The following is a 23103-nucleotide window of genomic DNA, read 5'->3' as shown; positions in this document are numbered from 1 at the left end:
CTGCATGTTTCAACCCATTGTTTCCAACACCATTTGTTGAAGAGACTCTGCTTTCCCCATGTAATAGTCTGGGCCCCTTTGTCAAAGATTAGATGTCCATACGTGTGGGGCCTCATTTCTGGGCTCTCAATTCTATTCCACTGGTCAGTGTGTCTATTCATGTTCCAGTACCAAGCAGTTTTGATGACAGTGGCCCTATAATACAGTTTGAGATCTGGGAGTGTGATGCCTCCAGTTCTGTTCTTTTTTTTTTTTTTTTTTTTGACTTTATTTTATTTATTTATTTTTTTTTATTTTAGGAGGGGTACAACTCCACACAATTCCCACCGCCCAATCTCCATATCCCACCCCCTCCCCCGATAGCTTTCCCATTCTCTATCCCTCTGGGAGCATGGACCCAGGGTCATTGAGGGTTGCAGAAGGTAGAAGGTCTGGCTTCTGTAATTGCTTCCTCGCTGAACATGGGCGTTGACTGGTCGGTCCATACTCCCAGTCTGCCTCTCTCTTTCCCTAGTAGGATGGGTCTCTGGGGAAGCTGAGCTCCAGGACACATTGGTGGTGTCTTCAATCCAGGGAAGTCTGGCCGGCATCCTGATGACACCTGGAACCTGGTGACTAAAAAGAGAGTTAACATACAAAGCCAAACAAATTGTTGAGCAATCATGGACCCAAAGCTTGGAAAAGTGGAGAGGAAGTATTAGGGAGGTACTCACTGCAAACTCTAGTATACTTCTGCTTTCTTACTTTGGTGCCATACTCCAAACTCAATTTCTGCTTTGCGTTTCTACTTTTTTTTTTTTTTTACATGCATAACATTCCCCAGATTCCCATTTAGCAATACAACCCCCACTATTTCATTCATCATTTTTCATGGACCTGTATTCTCCCCACCCACCCACCCACCCCAGAGTCTTTTACTTTGGTGTAATACTCCAATTCCATTTCAGGTTCGACTTGTGTTTTCTTTTCTAATCTTGTTTTTCAACTTCGGCCTGAGAGTGAGATCATCCCGTATTCATCCTTCTGTTTCTGACTTATTTCACTCAACATGATTTTTTCTAGGTCCATCCAAGATCGGCTGAAAACAGTGAAGTCACCATTTTTTACAGCTGAGTAGTATTCCATTGTGTATATATACCACAACTTGCTCAGCCACTCATCTGTTGTTGGACACCTGGGTTGCTTCCAGGTTTTGGCTATTACAAATTGTGCTGCCAAGAACATATGTGTACACAGATCTTTTTGGATGGATGTGTTGGGTTCCTTAGGATATATCCCCAGGAGGGGAATTGCAGGGTCATAGGGTAGGTCCATTTCTAGCCTTCTGAGAGTTCTCCAGACTGTTCTCCACAGAGGTTGGACCAATTGACATTCCCACCAGCAGTGCAGGAGGGTTCCTTTGACCCCACACCCTCTCCAGCATTTGCTGCTGTTACCTTTTCTGAAGTGTGACATTCTCACAGGAGTGAAGTGATATCTCATTGTTGTCTTGATTTGCATTTCTCTGACAATGAGAGACTTGGAGCATTTTTTCATGTGTTTCTCGGCCTTTTGGATCTCTTCTGTGGTGAATATTCTGTCCAATTCCTCCCCCCATTTTTGGATGGGGTTATTTGTTGTCTTGTTGTTGAGTCTGGTAAGCTCTTTATATATGTTGGTTATTAAACTCTTATCTGATGTATGGCATGTAAAGATCTTCTCCCATTCTGTGAGGGGTCTCTTGATTTGGGTAGTGGTTTCTTTTGCTGTGAAGAAGCTTTTTAATTTGATGTAGTCCCATAGGTTTATACTTGCCTTAGTCTTCCTTGTAATTGGATTCGTTTCATTGAAAATGTCTTTAAAATTTATGCGGAAAAAAGTTCTTCCAATATTTTCCTCTAAGTATCTGATAGTTTCTGGTCTAACATCCAAGTCCTTGATCCACTTGGAATTTACTTTTGTATTTGGTGAAATACAGTGATTCAGCTTCATTCTTCTGCATGTTTCAACCCATTGTTTCCAACACCATTTGTTGAAGAGACTCTGCTTTCCCCATGTAATAGTCTGGGCCCCTTTGTCAAAGATTAGATGTCCATAGGTGTGGGGCCTCATTTCTGGGCTCTCAATTCTATTCCACTGGTCAGTGTGTCTGTTCATGTTCCAGTACCAAGCAGTTTTGATGACAATGGCCCTATAATATAGTTTGAGATCTGGCAGTGTGATGCCTCCGGTTCTGTTCTTTTTTCTCAAGATTGTTTTGGCAATTCTAGGTCTTTTCTGGTTCCAGATAAACATTTGTAGCATTTGTTCTATTCTCCTAAAAAATGTGCTTGGGATCTTGATGGGGATAGCATTAAATTTGTAGATGGCTCTGGGTAATATATTCATTTTGATGATGTTAATTCTTCCAACCCATGAGCATGGAATATCTTTCCACTTCTTTGTGTCTTTTTCAATTTCTTTGAGTAGTGACTCATAATTTTCAGTATACAAGTCTTTCACTTCTTTGGTTAGGTTTATTCCTAGATATTTTATTGTTTTTGTTGCTATAGAAAAAGGAACTGATTTCTGGATTTCAATTTCTTCTAACTTAGTGTTTGCATAGAGGAATGCCACTGACTTTTGAATGTTAATTTTATAACCTGACACATTACTGTATTGCCTGATGATTTCCAAAAGCTTCTTGCTAGATTCCTTAGGTTTTTCCATGTATACTATCATGTCATCTGCAAATAAGGAGAGTTTGACTTCTTCTCTTCCAATCTGTATTCCTTTAATTCCTTGCTCCTGCCTGATTGCTATGGCAAGAACTTCCAACACTATGTTGAATAGTAATGGTGGTAGTGGGCAGCCCTGTCTAGTACCTGATCTGAGGGGAAATGCTTCCAGTTTTTCACCATTGAGTATGATGTTGGCTGTAGGTTTGCTATATATAGACTCCACTATCTTCAGGAATTTTCCATCTATTCCCATTTTTTGTAGTGTTTTGATCATAAAGGGATGTTGTATTTTGTCAAAGGCTTTCTCTGCATCTATTGATATGACCATGTGGTTTTTGGTCTTGCTTTTGTTGATATGGTGGATCACATTGATTGATTTACGTATATTAAACCAACCTTGCATGCCTGGGATAAACCCCACTTGGTCATGATGGACAATCTTTTTGATATACTGCTGTATCCGGTTGGCTAGAATTTTGTTCAATATTTTCGCATCTATGTTCATCAGAGATATTGGTCTGTAGTTTTCTTTTTTGGTTGTGTCCCTGTCTGCTTTTGGTATCAGGGTGATGTTGGCTTCATAGAAGCTGGCAGGGAGTATTCCAGTGTCTTCAATCTTCTGGAAGACTTTTAAAAGTAGAGGTATTAGTTCTTCTTTGAAAGTTTTGTAGAATTCATTTGTAAAACCATCTGGTCCAGGACTTTTATTTTTGGGAAGATTTTTGATAACTGTTTCAATTTCATTAGCTGTGATGGGCCTGTTCATGTTATCCACTTCCTCTTTACTTAGTTTTGGAAGTTGGTAGGTATCTAGGAAATCATTCATTTCTTCCAGGTTCTCTAACTTGGTGGCATATAGTTGTTCATAGAAGCCTCGCATGATACGTTGAATTTCTGCGGTGTCTGTTGTGATATCTCCTCTTTCATTTACTATCCGATTTATTTGGGTCTTCTCCCTTTTTTGTTTTGTGAGTCTGGCTAAAGGTTTGTCGATTTTGTTTACTCTTTCGAAGAACCAACATTTATTTTCGTTGATCTTTTGTATGGTTTTCTTATTCTCAGTGTTATTGATTTCTGCCCTAACTTTAGTGATTTTTGTCCTTCTGGTTGCTTTCGGGTTCCTCTGTTGTTCTTCTTCTAGGTCTTTAAGATGTGCAATCAGGCTGTTTATTTGTGCTTTTTTTTTGTTTCCTAATGTGTGCTTGTATAGCTATGAACTTCCCTCTTAGGACTGCTTTAGCTGTGTCCCAGATATTTTGATAGCTTGTGTCTTCATTTTCATTGAACTCTCAAAACATTTTGATTTCTTCCTTGATTTCCTCTTTGACCCAGAAGTTTAAGAAGTGTACTGTTGAGCTTCCACATTTTGGCACTGTTACTAATCTTTTGTTGATTGTTAAGTGTTAGTTTAATTCCACTGTGGTCTGAGAAGATGCTTGGGATGATTTCAATGCTCTTGAATTGGCTGATGCTGTCTTTGTGGCCCAACATATGGTCTATCCTTGAGAATGACCCATGTGGATTTGAGTAAAATATGTATTCCAGTTTCTTGGGATGAATGACTCAGAAAATGTCCAATAGTTCTAGTTTATCTATCTCTTCATTTAGCTCCCTTATGTCTTTATAGATTTTCTGCCTGGATGATCTGTCAAGTTGAGAGAGTGGGGTGTTGAAGTCCCCTACTATGATTGTGTTACTGTTAATATATTGCTGTAGCTCTTTCAGTAGAAGTTTGATGCATTTAGATGGCTTCTCATTGGGTGCATAGATGTTAATAATTGTTAAGTCCTCTTGATTGACTGATCCTCTGAGCATTAAATAGTATCCATTCCTATCTTTTTTAATCTTATCTATTTTAAAGTCTGTCATGTCAGATATGAGAATAGTTATTCCTGCCCTTTTTGGTGGGCCATTGGCTTGTATGATAGTTTTCCATCCTTTCACTTTAAGTCTGTGTTTGTCTTGTTGAGTTAGGTGGGTTTCCTGTAGACAGCATATTGTTGGGTTGTGTTTTTTGATCCATCTTCCTACTCTGTGTCTTTTAATATGTGAATTCAGGCCATTGACATTTATTGATATCAAAGATTGAAGATATTTTAACGCCATTCTTGTAGAGTTTTAGTGTTCTGATATATGTCCTATTGGTGGTGGTCTGGTTGTTTATAGGAGACCTTTCAGAACTTCTTTCAGGGCAGTCTTGGTGATAGTTGATTCCTTCAACTGTTGCTTCTCTGAGAAGGTTTTGATGCCTCCATCTAGTCTGAATGACAGTCTAGCAGGATATAGTATTCTTGGCTGAAAGCCTTTTTCATTGAGCACTCGATAGATATCTTTCCATTCTCTTCTGGCCTGTAGTGTTTGTATGGAGAAGTCTGCTGCTAATCTTATGGGTTTTCCTTTGTAGGTGACTCTTTGTTTTTCTCTTGCAGCCTTCAGGATCCTTTCTTTATCCTTATTCCTTTCCATTCTAAGTATGATATGTCTTGGTGTCTTTGGGTCTGGGTTAATTCTGTTTGGGACCCTCTGGGCCTCTTGAATCTTTATGTCTTTGATGTTGTCTAGACTAGAGAAGTTTTCAGCTATAATGGCCTGGAAAATTCTTTCTTCCTCTCCTTCTCTTTCTTCGTCTGATATGCCAATAATGCGTATATTGTTTCTTTTGAAGTCATCCCATAAAACTCTGTTGTTGTTTTCAGCATCTTTTAATCTCTTTTTGAGATCTCTTACTTCTTTTTTAGTTGTCTCTAATTCATCCTCAATCTTGTTAATTCTGTCTTCAGCCTCATAGATTCTATTCTCTGTGCCCTCTACTGTTTTATGGAGTTCATCTATTTTGTTTCCCTGCTCTGATACTGTTTTAGCTTGTTTAGCTAGTTGTATTCTTAGCTCAGCGATTTCAGCTTTCAGCTCTCTAATAACCATGAGATAATTAGAATTTTCTTCCATATTCTCATTTGTTGTTCCTGCATTTCTGATTACAATTTTTTCAAATTCTTTATTCACTCCTGTTATTATTTCCTTAGCTAATGTTTGGATGTTGAACTCGTTATTTTGTGCTTCGCCCTCTGGAGGACTTTTAGCTGGACTCTTGTCCTGGTTCGATTCTCCAATATTTTTTCTTGTTGTTTTAACCATTTTATATATTATGTTATGAGTTCCCTTTATCAGTACTTTTCAACATATTGATCACTCACTATTGCCTGGATTGACTTGTGTCTAAGTAAGTTAATTAAAGGGTTCACAGTGGTGGAAGTTAACAGTTTTTTCAATCCCTGAGTTGGAGCTCAGTGGTTTAAAAGCCCCCCCCCTTTTTTTTCTTCCCTGTAGGCTATGGGAGTCTGAGGGCTTTTAAACAATCAATAGGCTTCAGCTTAATCATTGACTCCTGACCAAGAAATAAAGCAGGGTGTGGCAGAGATAATCCAGTGGTTATGCAAAGAGACTTTCACAGCCCCTCAGCTATGCCACCAAGGTATAGGTCTTCTCCTGAGTTTCCTGGTTAGATCTCTGTCCCCTGGTGTCCTTCCCTGTCGCTGCTCCAGATTCTTAGGGTAGTAGCAATGGAGACTCAGAGTTGCACTTGGTGAGTCTCTGGGGAGTCCTCTCCTCCCTTAAGCTGTCCCTTTGTTGGTGGAGCAGACTGGAGGTGGTGTCTCAACTGATAAACTGTTGAACTGTTAGTGGTCACTTAATCTCTCCTTAGGCTCCTCTCCTCTCTGTCACCAGCCACACGTGTTTGTACTCACCGGTGATTTAGTGGGTTCCTGTGGTCTCTCTAGTCCTGTTTGTTTTGGTCCCAGGTGGTCTCCTTTGGTATTCCTAGTTGATCTGGGAGAGGAGAGGAGAGGAGATAAAATGAACTGCTGCTCGTAGCTCCGCCTCTCTTTCTTTTTTTTTTTTTTATAGTTAGTTTAGTTTTCTTGCCAGAACACTGCTCAGCTCTGGCTTATGGTGGTGTGGGAGATATTGAACCTGAGTCTTGGAGCCTTCGGTATGAAAGTCTTTGTGCATAACCATTATTCTATCTCCTTTGCTCTTTATTTTTTATTTTTTAATAGCTCAGTTGGCTAGTGTGCTCTTTTTTTAATGTTTTATTTATTTTATTTTTGAGGGAGATGGTGAGAGAGAGAGAGAGAGGGAAACACCACTGCTCAGCTCTGGTTTATGGGGGATTGAACCGGGAATTTTGGAACCTCATGCAAGAGAGTTTGTTTGCATAACCATTATGCTGTCTCCCCTGCACCCTTTATTTTTATTTTTAATTTTATTTGTGTGTGTGTTGGAAAGTAAGCCTTCCCCCCCCATCTTCCATTGCTGATACTATGGTCTGTTTACATAATCATTGTTTTGCCTGAGACCCGCCCTACCTGCAGGGTATTAATTAATCCCACCAGTTAAAACCTTCGCAACAGTTGCTATGGAAGCTTTCTACCTTCCCGCTCTTTCCTTTTCTCCACCCCCTTTCCTAGCCATTTCCTTTTCCGACTTGCCACTTCCGTTTCAAAATATATAACGGCGTTGTCTCTGATCAATAAAGACACGTTGCGTTCCCGATCCTTCACGAATTCCTGTTCTCTCTCCCGTGTCACTGAGTAAGCAGCAGCCCAGGCTGGCTCCGGTCGAGTTCTCTGCAACCCAGAGAGCACATGCCTGTGAAGAAACACCCTCATGCTAGCCCGGCATATGTGTGTGTGTGTGTGTGTGTGTGTGTGTGTGTGTGTGTGTGTATGTGAGAGAGAGGGAGAGGGAGAGGGAGAGGGAGAGGGAGAGAGAGAGAGAGATAGAGATAGGTGGGGGAAGCAGAGCATCATTCTGGTACATGTGATGTCATGGGTTGAACTTGGGATGTCAAGCTTGAGAGTCCACTGCTTTATCTACTATGCCACCTCCTGCCCCCCATTTTTTTGTTTGTCTCTTTTTGTCTCCAGGGTTATCACTGGGATTCAGTGCTTGCACTAAGAATCCACTGCTCCTGGAGGCTATTTTTTATCGTTGTTGTTATTGCTGACCTTGTTGTAGAGGACAGAGAGAAATGGAGAGAGGAGGGCAAGATGGGGGGAGGCAGGCAGAGAGGGGGAGAGAAAGATAGACATCTGATACCTGCAAACCTGCTTCACTGCCTGTTTAGCAATCCCCCTGTAGGTGGGGAGCCAGGGGCTCGAACCGGGATTCTTAAGCCAGTCCTTGCGCTTAGCGCCATGTACACTTAACCCACTATACTACCACTGAGCCCCGTTTGTTTCTTTGCTTTTGACTGTAATTTATTCATTTACTTCAATAAATCCTCTTTGTATTGTTGTAAACCTTTGGCTCATTATCAGTAGGTCTGGAAAAGTTGGATTTGACCATTTCTGCCCAGGTTCTTGTGGCTTTTCTGATAGAGTGGTTTTGCAGGAGTTCTTACTTCACTCTCCCCAGCCCAGCGTTGCTGCAGTCACTCATTTCACCTTTATAGTATGCTGTAGCCATCGTGGACTTGCCACATCCCATGTGGTGAATAGACACCTGTGGCTGTTCTTATGACTTGGAAAAGACTTGTGGCACTTTTCATATAAGAATACGCAGCAGTTGCTGTAATTACTATAATTTTTCTTGCAAGAATGAAAACGCCTCCTTGAAGTTTCTACAAATGCTCACTTCTTTCCTTCCCTCCTTCTTTCCTTTCCTTTCCTTTCCTTTTCTTCCTTTCTCTCTTTCTTCCTTTCTTTTCTTTTTCCTTTCCTTTTTTTTTTTCTTTATGGAGGAGAGAGAAAAAAAAAAAATCAGAGCATCACTCTGACACCTGCAGTGCCGGGGCTGGAACACAACACCTCATGCTTGAGAGTACAATGCTGTATCCATTATAACACCTCATAGGCCACAACAAATGCTGTGTTTCAAAAACAGTAATGTGCTTGACTCAAAGCTCGACCACACTTGGATGATCTGTAGCTATAACCAGAAGACCCTTGTTCAACTAGTAAAAGACCTTTTGAGAGCATTGTATGAAGAGGGTATATCTTGTACCGTAAATAGGAACTCTGGTGGTGGGTGCGGTGAATTATATATACACACACACACACACACACACACGTGTGAAACTATATCCCTGAAATTTATAACTTTGTATACCATCGTTAAATCAATAATAGTAAAGATTATTATAACATATACATATCATCCTAAAGTTCTTTAATTTAAAAAATACTTTATTTATTGGCTAGAGACAGACATCAAAGGGGAATGGGAGATAGAGAAGGAGAGAGACAGAGACACCTGTAACACTGCTTCACTGCTTATGAAGCTTCCCCCATGCAAGTGGGGACTGGGGGCATGAACCTGGGTCCTTGTGCACTGAAATGTATGTTCAGTCAGGTGTGCCACCACCTGGCCCCAAGTTCTTTAATTTTATTATGCCTTAAGCTCTGAAAAACTAGACTCATAAAAAAGCAGGGTTTATGAAGGGAGTCGGTGGTAGCGCAGCGGGTTAAGAGCATGTGGCACAAAGCGCAAGGACCTGCGTAAGGATCCAGGTTCAATCCCCTGGCTCCCCACCTGCAGGGGAGTCGCTTCACAAGCGGTGAAGCAGGTCTGCAGGTTTCTATCTTTCTCTCCTCCTCTCTGGCTTCCTTTCCTCTTCCCATTTCTCTCTGTCCTATCCAACAACAACGGCATCAACAACAACAATAATAACTATAACAACAATAAAAAAAAGGTAGGGTTTATGTAGAAATTTTAAGAAACATTTTAGTTGCTCGCTTCCCAGAGTCACAAGCAAACACTTCAGTTTTTTGTTTTGTTTTGTTTTTAACTATTTCTTAGGTTTCTTCTCCGAATGAATTTGATATTATGTTTACACTGGAGGCTCCCAGAGTTGAGTTAGAAGAATATGGAGACAGTGGGGAGCATTACTTCGTGAAATGTACCAAAAGAATGCCCCAAGGAAACCCCTTGGAGGAGTTTTTAGAAGGTGATGTCTTATCAGCATCTAAGATGCTGTCCAAATTTCGGACAATCATTGAGGAAGAAATTAGAAACATTAAAGGTAAGACTTTTATGTTTTTAATCCCCCCCCTATTTTGATTCTTTTTAATTTCTGGTGTCACTGGAGCCTGGCACATGTGTGCTTTCCCTGTGCTGGACTTACTTTTTGAGAGAAAGACAGACAGATAGGGACAGAGACATACGATGAGACATCAGCAGGACAGCTTCCCCTAGTGCTTGAGTACACTCCCATGTAATGTCAGGGTCCTGCTGAGTGATCGCTCCCTCCAGCCCTACTTGAGGTTCTTAAAGGTCTGCCTCTACCCGCCATTTGCCAATATACATGGCTTTGCTGACTTTACTTTAAAAAATATTTTATGTATGTACTATTTATTGGATAGAGGTACAGAGAGAGACTGAGTCCTGCAGCACTACTTCACCAATTGTGAAGCTTTTCTGCTGCAGGTGGGGACGAGGGCTTTAACCTGTGTCTTTGCACATGGCAGTATGTTCAGCCAGCCAGGTGCACCACCGCTCATTCCTCTTCTTTGCTGACTATAAAAGCCTTCCCAGAAGGTACTGGGTTGTGGTTTAGCGGGTTAAGCACACATGACGTGAAGCTCAAGGACTGCCTAAGGATCCCGGTTTGAGCCGCTGGCTCTCCACCTGCCGGGGAGTGGGGTGGTGAAGCAGGTGGTGAAGCAGGTCTGCAGGTGTCTTATCTTTCTGTCCCCCTCTCTGTCTTCCCCTCCTCTCTCCATTTCTCTCTGTCCTAACCAACAATGACAGCAGCACCAGCAATAACAACAATAATACTAACAACAAATAATAAAAACAGCAACGATAAATGACAAGGGGAAAAAAATGGCCTCCAGGAGCAGTGGATTCACAGTGCAGGCACCAAGCCCCAGCGATAACACTGGAGGCAATAAACAAATAAGTAAATAAAAAGCCTTCCCAGCAGCAGATCATTCACCTCTACCTCCTAGAAACAATTCCTCCTGGGTGCAGATAGTGGCTCACCTAGTAGAGCAACCATGTGTAAGGACCCAGGTTCAAGCCCCCAGTCCCCACCTTCAAGAGGGAAGTTTTACGAGTGGCAGAGTAGTGCTACAGGCTGTCTCTGCTTTTTCTGTCTCTCACCTTCTGTCAAAAAAAGAAGAAAAGAGAGGAAAAGTAAAGAAAAGAATAGAAAGAATTCCTTCACCTTGATTTCCACGGCTTTTCTAGACATATTCCCTCTTTGTTACTGCAGCTTCTTGCTTTTTGACCAACGTGTGTCTGTGTCTATTTCTTCTCACCATATAGTTACTGCTCTCCTTTCTGCTTCTGTGTGCTATTATCTGTGACTTCTGATGGACTTATGTCCCAGTCAGCCCACTGTAAATAACTTCCCAGTAGCGTAGCTTAACCAAACTCCCTTTAATGTACTCAACTCACCTACATCAGTTTACAATCCAGCAACGTCTCCTAACAGCCTGTTTGGGATATTTATTTGCCTCCAGGGTTATCGCTGGGGCTTAGTGCAGCACTGCAAATCCACTGCTCCTGGAGGCCATTTTTTCCATATTTCATTGGATGGGAGAGAAAAAAGTTGAGAGAGGAGGGGGAGATAGGGAGGGAGATAGAGATAGATACCTGCAGACTTGCTTCAAAACTTGTAAATCGACCCCCCTGCATGTGGGGAGCTGGGGGCTTGAACTGGGATCCTTGTGTGGGTCCTTACGCTTTGTACTGTGAGTGCTTAACTTGGTGTGCTACCACCTGACCCTGGAAGATTTATTTATTTGGACTGAAATGACAGATTTTCATGTTTGAAACCCCAAGGATCTCACATTCAGTCCCTGGTACTATCATTAAAATCAATCAGTCAATTAATCAATTTATTTATTTATATATTTTTTATATTTATTAATTCATTTTCCCTTTTTGTTGCCCTTGTTTTATTGTTTTAGTTACTATTGTTTTTGTTGTTACTGATGTCGACATTGTTGGATAGGACAGAGAGAAATGGAGAGAGGAGGGGAAGACAGGGGGGAGAGAAAGATAGACACCTGAAGACCTGCTTCACCGCTTGTGAAGCGACTCCCCTGCAGGTGGGGAACCGGGGGCTCGAACCAGGATCCCTAAGCTGCTCCTTGCACTTTGTGCCACCTGCGCTTAACCACTGCGCTACCGCCTGACTCCCCAATTGATTTACTTTTAAGAGCGAGAGATACTGACTAGACTATTGTTTTGGCATCTGAGGTGCTGGGGATCCAACCTAGGGCCTTTGATGTGCAAGTCTTATGCTCTACTGCCAAACCCAGTCCCTGGCCACAAAGCCCATTTTATTTGATAATAAAGTGCTGACTGTCATATCCAGTTAATTGTGTACTGTAATAAAAGTGTAAAACTGAATGGCTTTAGGCTTGTCATCATTGGCAGCACGGCTTAAAGTGTCATCGGGTTAAAGTTTTGTACATAGACGGCCAGTTCTGCTCACCTTCAGATTGTGCCTGGAAATGAGAGCCTGTAGGTTGATCCAAGTCTGATTTATTCCTCTCTCTGTGTTGTTTGTTCTCCACTTAACTCTGCGTTATTCTCACTCAGCACAAAGTTCTCTGGCTTCCTCTGTATAGTCATTAAGTGGCAGGATCTCCCTTTGCCCCTAAGACCGAGAGCTAGACCAGTTTGTGTGGGTGTCTTTGCCCGTTCATCCGTTGCTAGACACACAGGTTGCTTTGATGGTTCCTTGGGTGGGTTGCTCCCTAGAATACAGCTCAGCTCACATGCTTCTGTGCTCCCATGGGTGCCCCCCGTCTGGGTGGTGCTGTTCTGTGGTCTTCTCCATGGTTTCCTTCAAATTCTCACCATGAATTGATCTTAACAGTTTTTATGGCACTGGGGCTTCCTGCAGGCATGATTCTACCATTCCTGGCCAACTCTCTTTTCCTCCACCTCCTCTCCTCCTCCCCCTTCCCTCCCTCCATCTCCTGCTTTCTCTCTCTCTCTCTCTTCTGTTGTTGGAGCTTCACTATTCAGGGCTGTTTTCAGATATAGACAAAGAGAAGGAAAGACATCACAGTAGGGGTGGGGGAGATAGCATAATGGTTATGCCAAAGGCTTCCATGCTTCCTCTGGGCAGAAAGGAAGGAAGGAAGGAAGGAAGGAAAGGAGGGAGGGAGAATGAAAGACACCACAGTATTGAAGTTTCCCCCAATGCTCTTGCTCTGGACCAACTTTTTTCATTTTTGTTTTAGAGAGAGAGAGGGCTGAGAGATGGGGAGATAAACTAAACAGCTATCAAGACTTTCATGTCTGACTCCAAAGTCTTAGTTCAATCCCTAGTGCCACCCACCATAGTCTAGAGCTGAGCAGTAAAAGAACAAATGGGAGATGCATCATACCATCCCTAGAGCGTCCCCTGATGCTCTAAATATTTGTTTAAAGACTGGTTTATTTGTTAATAGGGAGAAAGAGAGAACCAGAGCATCACTCTGGCATATGGGATGCAAAGCTTTGAACTCAGGACCTCATGCTTGAAAGTCCAAAGCTCTCTCCATGGCACCACCCCCCAGGCCTACAAAAGACTTTTATGGGAGTCAGGTGGTAGCGCAGTGGGTTAAGTGCAGGTGGCACAAAGCGCAAGAACCGGCGTAGGAATCCCGGTTCAAGCCTCCGGCTCCCCACCTGCAGGGGCGTCGCTTCACAGGCAGTGAAGCAGGTCTGCAGGTGTCTATCTTTCTCTCCTTCTCTCTGTCTTCCCCTCCTCTCTCCATTTCTCTCTGTCCTATTCAACAACAACGATAACAACAACAATAATAACTACAATAAAGCAAGGGCAACAAAAGGGAATAAATAAATAGTTTAAAGAAATGTGAAGGATTAAAATAAAAAAAAAAGACTTTCATACCTTGGAAGGGGGTGGTAGTATGAAGTGGTGAAGCAGGTCTGCAGGTTATCTGTCTTTCTCTCCCCCCTCTGTCTTCTCCTCCTCTCTTGATTTATCTCTGTCCTATCCAACAACAACAATAATAATAACAACAAAATGATAAACACTAAGGGCAACAAAAGGGAAAAAATGGCCTCCAGGAGCCGTGGATTTGTAGTGCAGGCACCGAGCCCCAGCAATAACCTTGGAGGTAAAAAAAATTATATATATATACATATGTACATATATATATATATATATATATCTTTATCTATTTGATAGAGACAGAAATTGAGATGGAAGGGAGATAGGGAGAGAGACAGAGAGACTCCTGCAGCTGCTTCACCACAGCTTTCCCTTTTAAATGGGAATGAGACCTTGAACCTGGGTCTTTGCACATTGTAATGTGTGGTTGACCAGGTGCACACCCCCCATCATCAATTTAAATGAGAATTATTTAATGTTGAGCTGGCACCTCAGACATACATGCTTTCACTGCTCTGGGTCTATTGTTTTCAGTCAGGTGGAGAGAAACAGCGAGAGACACCACAGCAATGGAACTGCCTCCTGTACCATATAGCATCTCACGTGGTGTTGGGAATCGAACCTGAGCTACAGCCATGGCAGTGTAGACACCCTGCCAGCTGAGCTTTCTCTCCAGTTATAAAAGAAAACGTAGGGGGCTAGGCAGTGGCACAGCTGGTTAAGTGCACATATTACTATGCATGAGGATCCCGGTTCACCCCCCCCCACACACACACACCTATAGGGAGAAGCTTCATGAGCACTGACGTGAGACTGTAGGTGTCTCTCTCTATCTCTATCTCCCATCCCCTCTCAATTTCTCTGTCTTAATCAAGCATAATAAAAAGAGGGAAAAAAGTGCAAGGATCCCGATTCGAGTCCCCCCTCCCCACCTGCAGGGGAGTCACTTCACAAGCGGTGAAGCAGGTCTGCAGGTGTCTATCTTTCTCTCCCCCTCTCCGTCACCTCCTCCTCTCTCCATTTCTCTCTGTCCTATCCAACAACAATGACATCAATAACAACAATAAAACAACAAAGGCAACAAAAGGGAATCAATAAATAATAAGAAAAAATATTATAAGAAAAAAAAGTAACTGAAAATTTAATCGAGCCTTCCCACACCACACACTTTTTTTTTTTAATTTTTAAAAATGTAATAATGATCAACAAGTCTGTTGGACAAAAGGGGTACAATGCCACACTATTCCCACCACCAGAGATCTGCATCCCATCCCCTCCATTGGAAGCTTTCCTATTCTTCATCACTTTGGGAGTATGAACCTAGGAACACCACACAGTCTTGAAGGGGCCCTCATCACGTATATCAGACAGTGATCCGCATCAGCTGTCAATAAATGGTGAAACAAGCCGAACATTTGCCTTTGTGCATTCGCTTCCATTTAAGAATGTGAATTTTCACCTCATAGTGATCATTTCTTAAACTTCTAGTTGCGGGGCCTTTGTTTTTTCCTGGTTGGGCAGAGAAAACAGGATGAACAAACCCTTTCCTTTTTGTATGTCGTCTAGATACAGAGATCACGATGGAGATGAAGAAGCCCGGCAGCCCTGCTGTGACACTCCTTATTGGCAAGCCTCAAAAAATATCTGTGGACATAGTGCTCTCTTTGAAAATGAACAGCAGCTGGCCTGCAAGCACCCAGAATGGGCTCCCTATCAAGAACTGGCGTGGAGGAAAACTCAGAACCGAACTCAGGAGAAAGCCGTTCTACCTGGTCCCCAAGCACGCCAAGGAAGGAGATGGTTATCAAGGTATGTTGAATGTGGGAATTAAAGACGTGTTAGTGTTGTTGACGTGTGTGTGTGTGTGTGTGTGTGTGTGTGTGTGTGTGTGTGTGTTGGGGGGTGGGTAGGTAGAAGAACAGCTGTTGACACTCAGAAAGCCATGAGACTAGGGGGTAGGGAGATAGCTCAGCTGTGCTGGCAGATAGAGTGCACACTATACTGAATAAGAGGACCCAGGTTTAGAGCCTCCAGTTCCATGTGAGAACACGATGCACAAGGGGAAACTTCATGAATGGTGGAGCGGTGCTGTGGAGGCTTCTCTCCTCCTCTCACCTCCCCTCCCCTCCCTTCCCCTCCCTTCCCCTCCCTTCCCTTCCCCTCCCCTTTCCTTCTCTTTCTTCTCACTGTTTTTATCAGCAATTGAAGTGGGGAGAATCTGCTGTTAGTGTTGAAATTGTGTAGGCAGGCAGCCCCAGCAGCAAGCAGACCAAAAAGACATCAAGGAGTTGGGTGGTGGTGCCCTTGTTTGATTGTACATGTTATAGTGCACAAAGACCCAGGTTCAAGCCCCTGGTCCCTACCTGCAGGGGGAAAGCTTTACAAGTGGTGAAACAATGTTGCAACTGGCTCTTTTTCATTCCTACCTCCCCCTTTCTTCTCAATTTCTCCCTATCCAAAATTAAAAAAAAAGCGCCATCTGGCAGGCTGGGGAGATAGTTTAATGGTTAGGCAAAATGTCTTTGATGCCTGAGACACTGAAAGTTACAGGTTTAATCTCCAGCACCACCATAAGCCAGAGCTGAGCCAGGCTCTGGTGAAAACAAAACAAAAATCAGATCAAGTCACATCAGGTCAAAGAGACAAGATGGAAGACTAGTAAGAGAATAAGAAAAGATATAAATGCAACAGTAAAATCAACCACTGAGATTAAATTGACTGCTAGTCCACATTAATTATGAAATAAGGTTACATCAGACTTTAAAACTTACTATCTAAAATTAGAAACTACAGTGAAACAAATGAATGCAATTGTGTTGAGTAGCTTTAAAAATTTTTTAAAAAGTATTTATTTATTTATTCCCTTTTGTTGCCCTTGTTGTTTTATTGTTGTAGTTATTATTGGATAGGACAGAGAGAAATGGAGAGAGGAGGGGAAGACAGAGACGGGGAGAAAAAGATAGACACCTGCAGACCTGCTTCACTGCCTGTGAAGTGAACCCCCTGCAGGTGGGGAGCTGGGGGGCTCGAACCAGGATCCTTACGCCAGTCCTTGCGTTTTGTGCCACCTGCGCTTAACCCGCTGCACTACTGCCCGACTCCCGTGTTGAGTAGTTTTTAGCTTTACCTGAGGAAAAAAATTTCAAGTGGTTTTTAAGAAATATATTTTATTTATTTGAGAGAGAGAGAGAGTAAAGAGAGACAGACATGCCAGAGCATTGCTCAACTCTAGCTTATGGTGGTGCTGGGGATTGATTCTGGAACCTTAGAACCTCAGGCATGAAAGTTTTTTGCAGGGTCAGGGGTAGATAGCATAATAGTTATGCAAACAGACTCTCATTACTGAGGCTCCATAATCCCAAATTCAATCCCCCGCACCACCATAAGCCAGAGCTGAGCAGTGCTCTGGTTAAAAAAAAAAAAGAAAAGAAAGAAAGAAAGAAAGAAAAAAGAAAATCTTTTGCAGAACCATTGTGCTGTCTCTCCAGTCCTCCAGTGAGTGAGAGAGAGAGAGAGAGAGAGACAGAAACAGTCATCAGCAGTGCTAGTGACTGAGCTTCGGGCCTCATCATGCGTGTAGAACAAGTGTTTCACTTATTTGAGCCACCTCTGTTCACCCTTTGACCTTATAGATGATTTTTTTTTTTTAATTCGGGTTGGGAAAGACAGTCTTTCATATGAAAGACTTCCATGCTTGAGGCTTTGAGGTCCCATAGTCCATCCTTAGCACCACCATAAGCTAGAGCTGAGTGGTGCTCCGCTCTCTTTCTCTTTCCTTCATTCTGTATCTCATTAAAATACATATGTATTTCTTTAAAGATTGTTTAATTAAAAACATTTATTTGTTTATTTATTTGAGAGCTAGGGGGAGAGAAAAGGAGAGCCAGAGCATCACTGTGGTGCTGCTATGAATTGAGCTTCAGAGCTCATGCCTGAGACTTCAATGCCACCTTCTTCTTCTTCTTCTTCTTGCAAGTTGAACATTTTTTATTCTCTGCAACGTACAAAGAATTAAATAGAAGTTCACATGCTGTGATTTCTAAACATCTAATTACTGATGATCCTAATCAGATGCTGTTATCTCTTTATAGTTCAGAAACCATGTATCTTCCATGAAACCTGGCGTGCCTTCTTTTCTACCCATCAAATTTATTTCTGTTTAGAAATCTTGCCGGATATTTTCTTTGCCTCTCCATGTTGCTGCTTCATCTGAAAGACTTCATTTAAAAAAATATTTATTTATTTTATTCCCTTTTGTTGTTCTTGTTGTTTTATTGTTGTAGTTATTATTGTTGTTGTTGGTGTCGTCATTGTTGGATAGGACAGAGAGAAATGGAGAGAGGAGGGGAAGACAGAGAGGGAGAGAGAAAAATAGACACCTGCAGACCTGCTTCACTGCTTGTGAAGCGACTCCCCTGCAGGTGGGGTGCGGGGGGGGGGCTGGAACCGGGATCCTTATGCTGGTCCTTGAGCTTGGTGCCACGTGCGCTTAACCTGCTGCTCTACCGCCCGATTCCCAAGACTTCATTTTCTAACTGCACAATAGTCCTTTCAATCTCATAATTCTTACTGACCAGGGGTACCCAATTTGACAACTTTCTCTTAATTTAGATCCAGCTGTAGGGTGCATATTCTTTCGCTGCCAGTTTAAATCTTGAATGTGCTTCTTTAACTCTTCTGTGCATATTCAATCGTATGAACTAAATTCCCAGGCATTGCATCCATGCTGCGACATTAGTTCCAGATTCTCAGTTCCAACAGCCTGATGCTCTAACTGGGCCATAGAATTGTTCATACATGCTTGCCATGCAGTAATGTCCTTTTTCTGTCCTGAGGAAGGGGCTGGAAGTTCATACCATTTCATACTAAGCAATTCAATTGGTTGTCGGGCAGCCAATCTTTCAGATTCATTTCTTATCATGTCAGTTTCAAAGGCAGAATAATCCGGGGCTGTCAGGTAGCTCAGGTAGTTCTTCGTAGGTCGGTATCTGCGCGTTTCCTCCACCAGCGCCGCAGCTGCTTCCGGTATGCCAGGGGCTTCATAGCCTTGGTCAGAACTTGGCAGAGCCGGAGTCGGGTGGTAGCGCAGAGGGTTAAGCGCAGGTGGCGCCAAGCGCAAGGACCGGCATAAGGATCCCTGTTCAAGCCCCCCGGTTCCTCGCCTGCAGGGGAGTCACTTCACAGGTGGTGAAGCAGGTCTGTAGATGTCTCTCTTTCTCTTCCCCTCTGTCTTCCCTGCCTCTCTCGATTCCTCTCTGTCCTATCCAACAATGATGACATCAGTAACAATAATAACTACAACAATAAAACAACAAGGGCAACAAAAAGGGAATAAATAAATATTTTAAAAAAATACATGGCAGAGCACCCAATATCACCTCACAAGCCACCAGTCCCGTGTCTGCCATTCTTAAATTCACTCTTTTTCGTCTGCGAAAGCTGATGTCCACTTAATTGCCCAGTATCACCTTCTGACTACTTACTTAACATTTTTTTAAAACATTTTTTTCCTTTATTGGGGATTAATGTTTTACAGTCACCAGTAAATACAATAGTTTGTACATGTATAACATTTCTCAGTTTTCCACATAACAATACAACCCCCACTAGGTCCTCTGTCATCCTTTTCCAGGACCTAGACTCTTCCCCCACCTCCCCTCTCCCCCCAGAGTCTTTGACTTTGGTGCAGTACACCAATTCCAGTCCAGGTCCTGCTTAGTGTTTTCTCTTCTGATCTTGTTTTTCAACTTCTGCCTGTGAGTGAGATCATCCCATATTCATCCTTCTGTTACTTACATTTTAAAGAGAAAAATACAGAGAAAGACTAGAGCACTGCTCAACAGGATGAGTCACCATCTGCCCCACTCTCTCTCTCTTTTTTTTTTTTTTCCCCTAGCCTCACCCATGTGTGATTTCTCTGCTTCCGGGCCCCTTCCTTCTTCCCTCCCTTTCTTCCTTTCTTTTTTTTACATTTATTTATTACTGGATAGGACAGAGAGAAATTGAGAGGGGAGGGGGAAATAGAGGGGAAGAGAAACAGAGAGACACCTGCAGACCTGCTTTACCACTCATGAAACATTCCCCCCGCAGGGGAACACTGTGCGCTTAACCAGGTGCACTACTGCCTGGCCCCCAAGGCCGACTTTCTCATTCAGATATAGAGATAGAGAGAAAGGAATGAAGAGAATTCTGGGGGAATACCACAACACCAGACCTGCCTCTGGTGCCCTAGTACCTTCCATGTCTGTGGTGTTTGGACTTGAACTTGGATGCATATTCCCTACCAATGAACAGTGTTCCAGGCCCAGGATTCTTTAAAATTGATTTATTTATAAAATAAAAAATATCATCGACAACACCACAGGTTAGGGTACAATTCCATCCCCTCCCTTGAAAGCTTTCCTATTCATTATCCCTCTGGGGGCATGGACCCTGGGTCATTATGGGTGCAGAAGGTGGGAAGTCGTCTGTCTTCTGTAATTGCTTCTCTGCTGAACATGGGCGTTGGTAGCTTGAGCCATACTCCCAGCCTGGTGGGGCAGGACTCAGGAGAGGTGGAGGTCCATGTACATTGGTGAGGTCCTCTGTCTGGGAACGTCAGGTTGGCATCATGGTAGCATCTGCAACTTGGTGACTGAAAGAATTGATATAAAGCAGGGGATTGGGTGGTAGTGCAATGGGTTAAGCGCACATGGCTCGAAGCGCAAGGACTGGCTTAAGGATCCTGGTTTGAGCCCTTGGCTCCCCACCTGCAGGGGGGTCGCTTCACAAGCAGTGAAGCACGTCTGCAGGTGTCTATCTTTCCTTCTCTCTGTCTTCTCCTCCTCTCTCATTTCTCTCTGTCCTATCCAGTAACAACGAAATCAGTAAGAACAACAGTAATAAGCACAACAACGTTAAACAACGAGGGAAACAAAATGGAAAAAAAGATAGAAAGCAGGACAAATTCTTTAATAGTCAGGAACCTAAAGGCAAGAAAGTTTGGGGGTCTCCATTTTGGGAAAAGCTAGTAGTCCGACTTTAGGTCTATTTCAGGGGCTCCATGACTTTACTAGTTTTTGCCTGAACATGACAGCTAACATGCAGGTGGACCAGAAGTATTAACTGGGGAGATGGTGTTAGAGTTGGAAATAGAACTAGAAAGCTGGATTAGGGGGAGTCTGGTGGTAGTGCAGCGAGCGGGTTAAGCGTAGGTGGTGCAAAGCGCAAGGACCGGCTCAAGGATCCCAGTTCAAGCCTCCGGCTCCCCACCTGCAGGGGAGTCGCTTCACATGTGGTGAAACAGGTGTGCAGGTGTCTATCTTTCTCTCCCCCTCTCTGTCTTCCCTTCCTCTCTCCATTTCTCTCAGTCCTATCCAACAATGACAACATCAATAACAACAACAGTACTAACTACAACAATAAAAAAGCAACAAAGGCAACAAAAGGGAATAAATAAATAAATATTTAAAGAAAAGAAAAAAAAAAGAACGCTGGATTAGGGCAAAGAGTAGCTCCCAAATATGAGATACTTATATACCAAGTAAGGTATATAAGTATCATCTTATGGTGTCTTTTTTTTTTTTTCCCTTAGCTCTTTTTACTTGCTTGCTATTTTGGATCACTGCAAACTATTGTGCACTTTTGCTTTAATGTGTATATTTTTCCCTAACTTATGAGTACATGTGCACATGTGTTCTGTCTCATGGTCCATGGTCTGTATCTAGGTTCTGTGGTTTTGTTAGGAGGTGCACCACCCAATATGGAATTGAGGAGATGATCTAGAAACAGTCTCACCAGAGTGCTGGAGCTGAAGGGTTGACTCCATATCGGGTATCTCTGGACACAATCTGAAGTGAAGCATGTCAAGGTGGTACTGGTTACATTGATTTGGTTGAGCTCAGCTGATGCAGTATCAAATGGTATGGATTGAGTGAAATATGTAGGAAGATAAGCCATATCCTGAGTTTCCAAGACTGGAAGATATATGAGTATAAAGAGAATGGAACATCTTCAAGGATAGACCACATGTTAGGCCACAAAGACAGTATCAACGAATTCAAGAGCATTGAAATCATCCCAAGCATATTCTCAGACCACAGTGAATAAAGCTAACTCTTAACAACAAACAGAAAATTATTAAAAGTCACAAAATTTGGGAACTCAACAAGAGACTGCTTAATAACATCTGGGTCAAAGAGGAACTCAAGCAAGAAATTCAGATGTTCCTAGAATCAAATGAAATTGAAGACACAAGCTTCCAAAATATTTGGGACACAGCTAAAGCAGTACTGAGAGGGAAACTCATAGCCATACAAGCACATATTGGAGAACAAGAAAAAGTTCAAGTAAACAACCTAACTGCACACCTTCAAGAATTACAAAAGAGGAACAAAGGAACCCTAAAGCAACCAAAAAGTCCGAAATCACTAAAACTAGGTCAGAAATAAACAACATCAAAAATAAGAGAACCATACAAAAGATCAGTGAAGCCAAATGTTGGTTCTTGGAAAAAATAAAATTGACAAACTCTTAGCCAGATTCACTAAAAAAAAAAAAAGAAGGGGTGCCGAAGACTCAAATAAAGAGAATTGTAAATGATAGGGGAGATATCCACAGAAATCCAAAAAATCATGGGAAACTTCTATGATAGCTATATATCACCAAGCTAGAGAACCTGGGAGAAATGGAAGAATTCCTAGAAACTTACAAAAACTTCCCAAACTGAATCAGGAAGAACTACAAAACCTAAATGGACCAATCACAAAGAAATCAAAACAGTTAAGAACCTTCCCAACAATAAATGTCCAGGACTAGATGACTTTACAAATGAATTCTACAAAACCTTCAGGAGACAGTTAATACTTACTTTTTTTTTTATTGCTGTTGTAGTCATTGTTGTTGTTGTTATTGATGTCATCATTGTTGGATAGGACAGAGAGAAATGGAAAGAGTAGGGGAAGGCAGAGAGGGGGAGAGAAAGACAGACACCTGCAGACCTGCTTCACTGCTTGTGAACCGACTCCCCTGCAGGTGGGGAGCCGGGGCTCGAACCAGGATCCTTAAGCCAGACCTTGCGCTTTGTGCCACGTGCGCTTAACCTGCTGCTCTACCACCTGACTCCCAATACCTATACTTTTAAAGCTCTTCCAAAAAATTGAAGACACAGGAAAACTCCCCCCCCTTTTTTTTTTGGCCTCCAGGGTTATCACTGGGGCTCAGTGCTGGCACTATGAATTCCCTGGGCCTGGTGGCCATTTATATTTTTCCAGTTTATTTTAAATATTTATTTATCCCCTTTTGTTGCCCTTGTTTTATTGTTATAGTTGTTGTTGTTATTGATGTCATTGCTGTTGGATAGGACAGAGAGAAATGGAGAGAGGGGGAGAACCAAAGAGGGGGAGAGAAAGATAGACACCTGCAGACCTGCTTCGCCACTTGTGAAGTGACCTCCCTGCAGGTGGGGAGCCGGGGGCTCGAACTGGGATCCTTACGATGGTCCTTGCGTTTCGTGCCACATGAGCTTAACCTGCTGCGCTTGTACAGGTCCTTGCACTTCATACT

At 42.6% G+C, this 23103-nt stretch overlaps 1 protein-coding gene and 1 pseudogene across 1 annotated transcript in view; one reads left to right on the top strand and one right to left on the bottom strand.

The window, feature by feature from the left end:
- Nucleotides 1-23103, top strand: part of CGAS (cyclic GMP-AMP synthase) — a 37542-nt gene that overhangs the window by 7356 nt on the left and 7083 nt on the right. The window contains exons 2-3 of the mRNA XM_060205385.1: nt 9501-9723; nt 15127-15369. Of these exons, the coding sequence (XP_060061368.1) occupies nt 9501-9723; nt 15127-15369 (466 nt within the window). The remainder of the gene's footprint in view (nt 1-9500; nt 9724-15126; nt 15370-23103) is intronic.
- Nucleotides 18063-21367, bottom strand: LOC132542576 (pre-mRNA-splicing factor SPF27-like; annotated as a pseudogene).

The sequence above is a fragment of the Erinaceus europaeus genome, chromosome 13, assembly GCF_950295315.1.
Source record: "Erinaceus europaeus chromosome 13, mEriEur2.1, whole genome shotgun sequence".
Lineage (NCBI taxonomy): Eukaryota > Metazoa > Chordata > Mammalia > Eulipotyphla > Erinaceidae > Erinaceus > Erinaceus europaeus.
The sequence above is the reverse complement of the archived record's forward strand: the minus strand, read 5'-3'. Positions and strand labels throughout refer to the sequence as shown.